This window comes from Nicotiana tomentosiformis, chromosome 1 (genome assembly GCF_000390325.3).
Source record: "Nicotiana tomentosiformis chromosome 1, ASM39032v3, whole genome shotgun sequence".
Classification (NCBI taxonomy): domain Eukaryota; kingdom Viridiplantae; phylum Streptophyta; class Magnoliopsida; order Solanales; family Solanaceae; genus Nicotiana; species Nicotiana tomentosiformis.
In genome coordinates this window covers 95,566,242-95,578,436 of record NC_090812.1, presented here as the reverse complement: position 1 = coordinate 95,578,436, position 12,195 = coordinate 95,566,242, and the positions used below count along the sequence as shown (strand labels likewise).

General features: G+C 40.0%; 1 protein-coding gene across 1 annotated transcript; it reads left to right on the top strand.

Moving 5' to 3' along the window:
* The first annotated feature begins 7,381 nt into the window (after positions 1 to 7,381).
* LOC104088644 (mitochondrial zinc maintenance protein 1, mitochondrial) lies at positions 7,382 to 9,406 on the top strand. Its single transcript, XM_009593354.4, has 2 exons — positions 7,382 to 7,718; positions 8,962 to 9,406. Exons 1-2 carry the CDS (start codon positions 7,469 to 7,471, stop codon positions 9,036 to 9,038), a joined length of 327 nt encoding a protein of 108 aa, XP_009591649.1. The 5' UTR covers positions 7,382 to 7,468; the 3' UTR covers positions 9,039 to 9,406.
* Positions 9,407 to 12,195: the final 2,789 nt, after the last annotated feature.

Genomic DNA, 12,195 nt, shown 5'->3' with positions numbered 1-12,195 from the left:
AGTTTAGTTCGAGATCATCGTATAGAAGCCACCGATTTTTCTCATTACTAAAGACGAAGAATGACTTCTTTTGGACCTAAAAATGTCAATAGGCTTTAGAAGAACTCAAACGATACCTATCAAGCCCTCATTTGTTGCACGCCCCGAAGCCGAACGAGCAGTTATACCTCTATTTGGCAGTCTCTGAGATCGCGGTAAGTGGTGTCCTGGTCCGAGAAGAAGAAGGTACGCAGTTTCTTATCTATTATGTTAGTAGAACCTTAGGTGATGCCGAAATGAGGTATCCGCACTTAGAGAAATTAGCGCTCACCTTATTAAGCACATCTAGGAAACTAAAACCGTACTTTCAGTGTCACTCCATATGTGTCGTGACCTTGCACCCGCTAAGGAATGTTATGCATAAACTCGAGCTCTCGGGTCAACTTGCAAAATGGGTTGTAGAAGTTAGCGGGTACAATATTGACTACAGACCCTGAACTGCTATAAAGCCTCAGATTTTAGCAGACTTAGTGGCCAACTTTAACCCGGCCTTGGTCGAGAAAGAATTATTACTTGCCTCGAGGGCTAGCTCGGTGGTCTGGACCCTATTCACAGATGTAACTTCTAACACGAAAGGGTCCGAGTTGGGAATCATATTAAAACCACATACGAGTAATGTAATAAGGCAGTCTATTAGAATTGTGAAATTAACTAACAACGAAGCCGAATATGAGGCTATGATTGCAGGTCTAGAACTGGCTGAGAGACTAGGGGCTAAGTGATTGAAGCCAAGCACGACTCTCTCCTCGTTGTTAACTAAGTTAAAGGGACATTTTAAGTAAAGGAAGACCGGATGCGGAGATACTTGGATAATTTGCAAGTAACATTACATCAATTCAAGAAATGGACATTACAACATGTACCCCGAGATCAGAATAATGAGGCCGATGCATTGGCTAATCTAGGGTCGTCAGTCGACTCCGATGAATTCAATTCCGGAGCGGTGGTGCAATTGATGAACTCGGTGATATAGGAAGGTCACGCCGAGGTAAACTCAACAAGCTTGACTTGGGATTGGAGAAATAAATACATAGACTACCTTCAGAAAGGGAAATTACCATCGGATCCCAAAGAATCAAGGGTCATGCGAACTAAGGCTGTCAGGTTTAGCTTGGTTAGAGGAAAACTATAACGAAAATCGTTCTTCAGATCGTTAGTAAGATGCTTGGGTCCCCGGGAGACCGACTACATGATGAGGGAAGTCCACGAGGGTACTTGCGGAAACCATTCGGGAGCAGAATTCTTGGTTTGAAAATTGATCAGGACCGGTTATTACTGGGACGAGATGGAAAATGATGCGAACGACTTTGTTCAAAAGTGTAACGAATGTAAAAGGCATGCCCCGATGATCTACCAACCGGGAGAGATGTTTCACCCGGTCCTTTCCCCTTGGTCGTTCATGAAATATGGAATGGACACCGTGGGTCCCTTGCATGGGCACCCGACAAAGCCATTACATCTTACTTATGACCAATTACTTCTACAAGTGGGTTAAAGCGCAAGAATTTGAGAAAGTTAGGGAAAAGAAGGTCATCGACTTCATCTGGGATTATATAATATATCGGTTCAGGGTACCGACCGAGATCACGTGTCACAACGGGAGGCAATTCATCGGTGACAAGATTAATAAGTTTTTAGAAGATCACAAAATTATAAAGATTTTATCAACACGTTACCACCCAAGGTGGAACGGTCAAGCGGAGTCAACAAACAAAACTATACTGCAGAACCTAAAGAAGAGATTGACCGACTCAAAATGAAAATAGAAAGAAATTTTGCCCGAGGTCCTATAGAACAATTTCGAAGTCGAGCAGTGGTGAAACACTGTTCTCTCTAATCTACGGCGCAGAAGCTTTGATACCAGTAGAGGTAGGAGAACCGAGCCCGAGGTTCTAATATGCTATGGAGGCGTCAAACGACGAGGCCATAACCACGAGCTTAAATTTAGCAGACGAAAGATGAGAAGTTGCCCTAGTCCAGTTAGTGGCCCAAAAGCAACGAATGGGGATATACTATAACCGAAGGGAAAACCTTCGACATTTTCAAGTCGGGAACTTTGTATTGAGGAAAGTTACACTGCATACCAAGAACCCGAATGACGAAAAACTAGGCTGGAACTAGGAAGGACCGTATAGAGTCACCGGTATAACCGGGAAAGACTCATACCAGCTTGAGTCCGGGAATGGCACACTTAAAGCGATACTACCGCTAAGGTATGAACACAATCATCTATGTAGTTTATTACGCTTTGAACTAACCCATGCATGTACTCAGTCAGAGTCAAATCTAAGGATTAGGTATGAAAGCACGTGTTGCACGATTTTTCCCTTGGACCGGTTTTTTTTCGAAATGGATTTTACGGTAAGGTTTTTAGCGAGGCAACCGTAAGCGTGCTACCCTAGTTTTGAAGACCGATCTAAGACCGAGGACTGCAGATCGTCCATATAATATCAATTGTATTCGATCCCTCAAAATTTAGTCTCGGATACTAGGGGGCCATCACACCCTAAGTAAAGAACCGAAGTCCTAAGTTCGAAAATTTAGAAGGCATTCTTATTCGATATTGAAAGACAAGGCTTGAATATTAGGATTAATTGTAAGGGTCAAACGGTCAAACGAACCGTGCCCGCACAACTTATTCTCACTATGGCAGGTAGCTTTTGTACCATCGAATATTTACAAGATATTCAAAGTAATAAAAGAAATTTACCTTCTATGTTCCATCGGTTCACATTTGCACAAGTAATATTATCGTTAAGTTACTTAGAATAAATATTGGGTTCAAAACCCTTAAGCCTGCGGGCCTCTCCGAATCGGGGACTGCTATCCGGCGATAAGATCAGTAAATTTAGGTTCTTAGATCCCGGAGGCACCGATCCTACTAGGCAGGGTCTAAACATAAACGGCTATGGCAAACTTAAACGGCTCGGAGTTGTCCGAGTCCGTAATTAAAAAGTAAGGTCCTTACATATTATAATCCACAAAAAGATTTCTTTATATCCGATCAAGTTACTCGGTCTCGAATTACGACTATGAAAAGAGCCACATTCGACAAAGTATAATTGTGTCCGGTTAAAACATTCAAAAATTTTAACGAAGACTTTATTTTTTATCGGGTCCTCCGAAGTCAAAGCAACTCGGAGTTATTACTTAATCCAGACCTCATCCGGGCTTTGGGGGAATGAACAATTTAAGTAATGTCAAATTCTATGCTAAGGCATCGATGGCATATTGTGAAGTCCAAAACACAAGTAGTAAGTCTTAAAATAAGTAAATGCAGAAAAAAGGTACACAATGTATAACCATATATATATATATATATACACACACACACCAAAAGGTATTTATAAAGGCACTATGAAACAGACCCAAAGTACAAAATATGCGGGTTCAAGGAAGAACAAAAAATAAACTAAGGCATTTCCTGCCTAGTCTTCGTCAGAGCCCAACTCGCTGCCTGAACCATCGGGCTGGTATCTCGCTCTGGCCTCAGCATCAAGCCTCTTCGATCTCAACTGCTAGGTCAATCCCCCGGGCATGGATCCTCTCAAGGGTCTCTCTCCGAGACAGCCACTTCACGTACTCGACCTTCGTTATTACACGAGACTCAACTACCTCCACACTGTTCTTGTATTGGGCCAATATGTCCTGAACTTCGAAGGCCTCATTCGAAGACACGTCCAATTTGGACTTCATCATGGTGTATTCTTGGTCGAGAGCATCCCCTTCTGTAATGGCCGAGTCAAGTTGAGTACGGAGCTTTTCATTTAGCCGAGACCATTTGTCAGCTTTTTCTCTCATCACCCGGAGTTGTACTCTGGTTGATGCCAAATCTTCTTTGGTGGCATCCCCCTCCGAGGCTAGGAGGTCCATTTTGCTCTTTGGCCGAGGCTTTGACCTCATCCATCTCGGCCCTAAGCTGGTCGATCAGGTCTATCTTCTCTTGGACTTGCAAGGTTACGGCGTTAACACTTGCGCTTAACCTCTCGTTATCAATTTCAAACACCCTTACCTTTTCAACTAGAAGGGCGTGTTCCTATTTCACATTTGAGGCCTCATTTTGAGCTTTTTCCAGCTCGACTTGGAGGATGGAGTGGTCCGTGAGGACTTTATCTTTTTGCTCACAAAGAGCTTTGTACATGTCCTTTTACCGGACCTGCTCCTTGAGCTCGAACTCGAGGTGACTCACCTCCATTCGGGACCGGTGAAAGCTCTCATGATGAAGCACCAAGGCCTGATGCATAAAAGAAGAAAAATCGATAAGATCCGCTAAGGAAAAATAAACTCTTTGAAGATGTGATGGGGAGAAAGTATACCCCGTTCAGCGCATTTTGTGCCTTGTTGAAGAGGCTTGGCCCATCTACCTTGTTCATTTTCGCTTGGTCCTCTTCGGTTACCAAGAAACAAAGGTAACTGGCCACACCGACAGGCCCGGATAGCATCTTAGTATCCGTCGGTACTGTGAACATGACTATCTTCTTCCGGTCAGGGTCCACACTCGGGACAGGGAACTGCTTCACGAGCTTTGGGCTCGAACTCGGCCTACCTGACCCGATAACACATCCCTTTTTGGGATCTCCGGATGGCCAAAACTGGAGTAGTCTTTCAGGATGCCGACGTCTACGCCTTCGAAAAATAAATTGAGGGCTTCGTCCGTAGCCCGTGACACCTCGGTCGATTTTTTTGTAACGACCTGAGCCTTATCGAAAAGAGGTTCCGTGTGAGATGATGACTTCAGAGTGTCAATGACGTCGGTGGACTCTTTTGGAATCGAAATAGCTTCTTGAGGAGCAGTGGCCACATGTTCCTCCTCGGGCTCCCGAGTTGAGGAGGATTCAGATTTATGATCACCCCTTCTAAGGGTGCCAGCTCTTGTGCGGTGTCGATCGGCTCGTGGACGACGAACTCTATGTCATCATCCTCAAGGTAGTCCCTGAGCCGATAAAGAGAGTCAGGATCCGGGACCCTGACACGAGTAATTCTTTTGGTACTCTTTCTGACCCTGACCACGAGCCTCTTCTTCTTGGCCTCGGTGGGAGCGTCCGAGGAGTCAGAGGACCTTTTCTTCTTTTGTTTTTTCTCCTCCTTCTTCGTAGTAGCCTCGGCAGTAGGTTATACCAAAGCGGATATTTTTTCAGGTGGGGATGAGGACACAACCTCGGTAATTGCCCGAAGTTCGGTGGTATTGGGCAAACCTATGAAAGGAAACGACTTGGTCAAAATCACAAAGTAAAAGGGGATTTCAATAGGGAGAAGGGGGGCACTCACCATGAGAACGAGCCTCACATTTGCCTTTGGAAAGCTTGCGCCACTCGCGCTCGGAATATGTAAGTTATTTGCAGATACCCTCGATCCACTCCCTAAAACAGGGGACTACATTGGGGACTCGGGCGACAACTGCATATCAGAAAAAACGAGTAATAAGAAAGAAGAGTAAATTCAAAACGTTATTTTGACAATTTAAGAGGAGATAGACTTACATGTTGAGTTCCACTTCTTAGTGAACGACAAGAACCCGAAAAGAATGAGATCTTCAGTCTTTATCCGAACAAACCTCTCCTGACAGCCTCAGTCCCTTTCCTCATCGATGCTAGAGAAGGGAGCCTTCTTTGCCCGTCGGGCAAGCTTGATTAACCCTTCGAAAGATTCAGGGGCTGTAGACACAGAGCAAATAGTCGATCGTAAATCGGGGCTCCTCCATGTTGTTAGCACCTCCAAAAGGATGGGTGGATCTACCCGAGACAGATCTCGTACCTCTTACAAAAGTCAAGGACCAATTTGTCTATCGGATCGAGCGTGAAGGGATACATATAAACGATTAATTATCCCTCCACGTGAGTCGTAATATCCTCATCAGGACCAGGAATGACTACGTTTTTGCCTTCCCATTTGCAATCCTCCCAGACCACTTGGAGCATTTTCTCGGTGATGGAGCAGATATACCTTCACGCCTGCTCACCTCGAACTCCTTGTTTGGATGCTTTTTCGACCTTAAAGTCGTTATCTATGGAGCAGCCCCCGGGGATAAGCTCTTTAAGAAGAGGTTTCGAGGCTGCTACCGGAAGGGTCGCCTCGGTATCTGCTGTCGGGGTAGATGTTGAAAGAGCAGTATTTTGAGGCACCGATTTTGAGGTTTTTGCCATCTTGATATCAGAATATTAAGGCTTAAAGGTTGATATGGAGGTTTGAAGATTGATATGAAGATTTGAAGATCTAGTTTGAAGATTTAAAGGCATAGTATGAAGATTTGAAGACTAAAGATGAAGAAATGAAGACGTGGAGAACAATTTGTGAAGATTTGAGGGAGTGATGGACAAGTAAAAAAATCGAGAATAACTCAAGAAGATTCGAAATTGGGAAGTAAAAAAAGTGAAAAGAGGAAACCAGAGCTTTTATAGGAAGGAAATAATGAATGCGTGACGTTTCGCATTCGATGCCTACCGAGGATGGTCAACCGGCGGCTGACACGTGTCTGAAGTCAGAACGACGCGACTGATGGGATGTTTCGGTGACTTGTCAACTCACTTGTGGCGTACGGAGGAAGGAACTAGAGTCAGTTAATCACTTCTCGTTGTTTCTATAAATCTACTATCCGAAAAGTGAGGGAGTTATCTCTGTACGGGTAAAATCGGGGATAAAGTTACCCCCAATTTTTCGATAAAAAATGAGAAGACAACACTGACTGATGTAGCCTCGGGTAAAGCCGAGGGCTCCCTATAGATCAGAGTCTGGGGAGGACGAATGGTGCGCCAAGAATCAGACATGGCCAAACATGGGAAGAATCGAGTTCAAGCAAAGTGAAGAACCGAGGCTAAAGGAAAGACGGTTAGAAAGGACAAACAAGGGGCCGAAATATCCGCCCTCAACCGGATATTACGACACAAATCTCGCCCGATATCAATTGCTTATCACGATTTACTAGAAGAGAAAGACTTTTACTTTATTTAGACTTGTACTAGGATTGAAACTCCTCCGCTATATAAATGGGAGAACCTTTTCATTTTTCAATCACTGTTGGCACGCATATGAAAGTAATAAAGTTTATTTTTATTCTCTAACTATTGTCCAAAGTGTTTTTCAGCTACTTATTTATTTAGTTGTAACCAAGTCCGTCTCGAGTACTTGATCGGAACCAATTTTTAGTGTTCATCTTAAAGCGAGGCTCAATTACCTATCGCGTTTGGTTTGATCGTTTTATTTTCCTTTAATTCAATTAGTTGTTATTCTTAGATTATTCGTGTTAAATTAAATTAGTTATCCTTTAAACCGCATACAAATTCATTTTAAGGGTAAAGATTGATGTTAAAAGATTTACACTTATCAATTCATATAAATTAAATCTCTTATACATAAACATTTCTCTAATTCAGGGAGAAATTATAGTCGCGGGGTTATCAATTAAGCTCACTGAGACAACGGAGAGAGGAAAATGGCGAGCGGGAGAGCAGTTGAAGCACTTCGAGCCTACAGATCAGTGCTGAAGGCCACTCGGAAAACCTTCGCCGGCGACGGTTTCATGCTCCAAAAATCCGCCGCCGAGGTCAGAAATAAGTTCGAGGAGAATCGTCACGTGACATCGGAGGCCGACATTCAGCGGCTGTTGGATGACGCACGTGATGCCTCTGAGTTCATCTCCACCATGATCGTCCAAGCCAAATCCAGCCCCTCTGGTGCTTTCGGTAAAAAAATTATGCTCTTCTTCATTGCCCCATTATCTTAATCCGATACATCACTGCATTTATAAATTTCCTGCGCTATTATTTTTCCCCATTTCTGGATCATACGGAGTACTGAATTGGCACACACCAGGTGTTTGTTTTATTGCTGCAAAGGCATTTTTCTTGATGACAATCTTACAAGATGAGAATACCTAGGAGAACTTATTTTAATGACCTGATGCAAATCTGAGGGACAATATGTTAATTATTAGAGCTCATTTCAACGTGTTCCTAGTCTTCGTAAGTTGTATGACTGCTTACAACTTTCACAACCAGTTAAATTGCACAATTGTAAAGAACAAGCTCGAACCATAGTTAACCATTATTCAAATGGTATCTTTTTGTTGCAATCTCGGTGACCTTTGGGTTAAGTAATCCAAATAACTATAACCTGGAGAATTCTGTTTTGAACAACCAAAATGACCACAGTAACATTCCATGAAAGAATGTGATTGTTGTCAATTGTTTTAAAAAAAATAGGCTAGTACGGTGCAGCTAAACATTAGAGGCTGAGCCAGCGCCTAACTGCAGACTCTCTGAATGTTGGTTCTTCATAACAGTTCCTAGGCACTAATCGATAGTGTCCATGTGCACACTCTGAAGTTTTAGCGCTTGGGCATTCTCTAATGCGTTTGAATCCTTATTCCTTAACAGTGCCTAGGCGCTAGTTATTTGGGGCCTAGATGCTTGATGCTTCGAATATGCAATTCTTTTAAAGATCTTTCACACACAACAATATCAAAAGGTATTTTCATTAAGACATATCTGCTTGTAATGACATGACCATTCAGTAGTGTGTTGTGAACTTGTTGTTGAGACACATCTCTTTGAAATTGTCTAATTGGTGGTCTAAAATATGTAAGTTAAGCTTTAATAAATGATTTTGTCAACTTGTGATTAAGTCCAAGTACCACAACCTTCAAGCATGAGCCTTGGGAACTTTTCGATATCACAAATGAAAAACTCAATCATTATATAGTCAAGATGAATAACATTCTAAAATTGACAATTCATTAAATCTTGAATTCTTACTTTATTTTCGTTTACCATGCAAATTTCCTTAATATCGTAATGAATATCAGCTTACACTAATTGAAAGTATGTTCTGTATCAGCTAAGTTCCATGATATTCTGTTATGTTTCTGTGGATCGATTAACTTCTGCAGCTTTTTACACAAATTAATTGGAATGTTGTTTGATGTAGTGGTGAAGCCTGAGAAAGAACATGCGGGGGCAACGCTCGAGATTCCTTCTGAAGAGATTTTGAAAAAGTCCGTTTGAGCATATTAAGGGAGGATGCGGAGAGCATTTAGACTGCTGTATGGGCATTTTATCTTTCATAAACCGTGAGTTTGTCTTTGAGGTATCTTCACTTGGAAGTTTCTTGGAGATTCTGCTTTCTCTAAGGTCTTCGAATATCAGTTTTTTCCTTCGTTGTTAGATTTAGGCCATAATTGTTGGATATTGCATCTCTCCATCTCTTTCTCTTGTGTCGCCACAACCACTTTAGAAAGCAAGCAGATGTCCAACTTTGCTTAAACGTGGTTATATTGATAAATGATTGAAGTTAGCTGGGCTAATTATGACCTTTGTTTTTATTTTGACAGTGTAAAATATTTGCACAATGAGTGTAATATGCCTTGCTCCAATAGTGTAGAAATCCTCTTTCCACCAACTAACGCGCAGTGTGAACAAATACCTATAATTGACCTTTAGGCGATCCACTTGTGCAAGTATTTTTGTTTGATCAGCTGATAAACTTGAGATAGAATAGTAACCCAAAGACTGCTCAAATCTTTTGTTTAATGGAACCGCGAACATATATTCTTAGAACTTTTACGGGGACATCACTTACATTCACCTTGTAAAGATGATCTGTTGACAAGCTCCTACTTTCGTACAGTTCGTTTTTAAATTATATGATTGTAAATAATTTTTATATGCCAGCAGATAAGCTCTAGAGAAAACTAGTGTCCCAAAAGATTACTCCATTGTTGGCCACAAATACACAAATTGTTAGAGCTTGTACAGGAACATTGGTGCCATTCGCCTTTACAGATGATCATGTTGACAAGATCCCAGCGCTTTAGTTCATCGGCATGGGTAGTACAGAGCGAGATGTGTAGTAGGTACATGCCACGAATATGAACCTGGTCGTTGAACTAAGTTTAGAATTCAAGTAAAGAACATAGTGTTAGATTATGTAGTTGGAGAGACTTTAGCCAGCCAACAATGCCAAATAGCCTCTACTGGTGTTCAGATCTCGTTCGCAAAAGCATAGTGTTAGATTATGCATAGACAAGAACCATATGTGCTGTGGAATAAATGGCTTGAAATTTTCTCTATGTTTGTCCATCTTACGTCCTGGACATTGTAAGAAGGCAAGCTTCATCAGGTGTGAAACTTGGGACCTTCCCATGCTTTGGCATTTGCTAAGCATCATTTATATTTCATTAAGTCCATGAACCGATTTATCTCATGTTCTGATATTTGGATCTGCTAGCTCTGGGTTTCCAAGCTTTTCCGGAAATATTCTCAAACCAAAGCCTTTTCTTTTTTGGTCTTTTAGAAGCCAAACAAGAATGTTTTTGGGTTTTAGAAAATTTCCCAAAACATGTCTTACCCCATGCCTATAGTGACCGCTTAAAACTAGTGAAATTTACGTGGCTATACTATAATAGAAACTTATTTACCACTTTTCTTTAGGTTCCTTAAAAATTATATTCTCTATCTATATTTACTATTTATATACAAAACCTTAATAAAGAGAGCATCCTTAAAACTAGGATGTAACTAATACAGCCCTTCCTCTCCCCTCCCCCACGTCACCCCCCCCCCCCCCCCCACTCTCATGTATATCAGTTATGCAGCCCCTAAAATCACGTTTTATCCCATTTTCAAAAAGATTTTGAAATATTTATCTCTTTCATACAAATTAATCCAAATCTCATCCTCTTCACACAAATTCATCGACATTATCTCTAAAATTGCAGTAGCAAAGAGTTTTCCATTGACAATCATTAAAAAGTTTCGAAACTTTGAATTCAACATTTGGGTTTTATGAATTTGTGATTTGTTTGGATTGGCTGCTCTTGCAAACGATTGAGAATATAACTTGGAGTTTATATCTCAATTATGAGGGAGATTGGTTAAGTTTAGAGTTATTTTTAGGTAAAATTTCATATTGAAACTCGAAGAAGAAAAGTTTCTGAATTGTATCACGATTGTATGATAATTGTATCATAATTGTATCACAATTGTATCAAAGTTGTATTTGACTTGTATATGATATATCATCAATATGTAAAATAATACCTAATACAATACTAATACAATTATAATACAATATTGTATCATAATTTAAGTTTAGAGTTGTGATTGAAACTTGAAGAAGATGAAGATCAGAATTGTATCACGATTGTATCATAATTGTTGCATAAATTGTATCATAAATATATGATAATTGTATACCGTGATGAACAATTGTAAGTTTGTGACCAATTTCACATTTCGATTGTGTATGAGCCATTATCCTATTAGTAATAATTTTGCTAGAGTTTAACAATTTTTGAATTGTTGAAGAAACTTGTAGCAATTGATTTTTTTTTTTTTTTTGTCATCTTCTATGTCGTGTGTATAGATTTCTAACTGCAAAGAAAAGGTATCTTTTTGGTATCTATTATGGAAATCAGTTATGTATTATTGGATTTGTTAGATTAAGTATCACTTTCCTAACATTATAAGGATAATAGGAACATAGAATATGTAGTATGACATTATATCTAGTATTTGAAGGTTCCAACCAAAATCATTCAACAACTGAAGCAAAATTGCCAACTTCTTGTTGAAGACGTGCAACTATCGAAAAAATTAGGACACATGAAATGAGCAGAAGTGTGAAAAAAGGAAAGGATATAATTGAATCCCTTAATTGAAGGTATTAATCATGGGATAAGAGCTTTTTAAGGGGCAATGTATACAATTTGTAAGAAAAATCTAGATACTTTTTGAAAACTACAAAGCCTAGAGAAAATAATTTAATAAGTTCCTATCATAGTGTATATATAAGAAAAACTCCCTTAAAACTAATTAAAATGAAGTACAGGATTGTCCTATGCTTTAAGTGGGCGTTTGGAAAGAATTGTAAAATTCCGGAAAAATATGAAAAAGAATTCAAGTGAAAATGGTATTTGAAAATTAGATTTGTGTTTGGATATAAAAATTAGAGTTGTGTTTGGACATGAATATAATTTTAGGTTATTTTTGAATTTTTGTGAGTGATTTGAGTGAAAATTTTGAAAACAGCATTTTGGAGTTTTTTAAATTTTTAAAAAATTCGAAAATTCATTTTCAAGTGAAAATAGAAAATTTTCCGGCCAAACACTGATTTCGAAAAAAGTAAAAAACATTTCATGGCCAAACGGGATCTTAAATAAAA

What these genes read in the sequence shown, in the direction of transcription:
- LOC104088644 (XM_009593354.4), top strand. Translation starts at nt 7,469, where the DNA reads ATGGCGAGCGGGAGAGCAGTTGAAGCACTTCGAGCCTACAGATCAGTG. An exon ending in CAGCCCCTCTGGTGCTTTCG is followed by an intron (nt 7,719 to 8,961) that starts GTAAAAAAATTA and finishes TGTTTGATGTAG; the next exon opens with TGGTGAAGCCTGAGAAAGAA.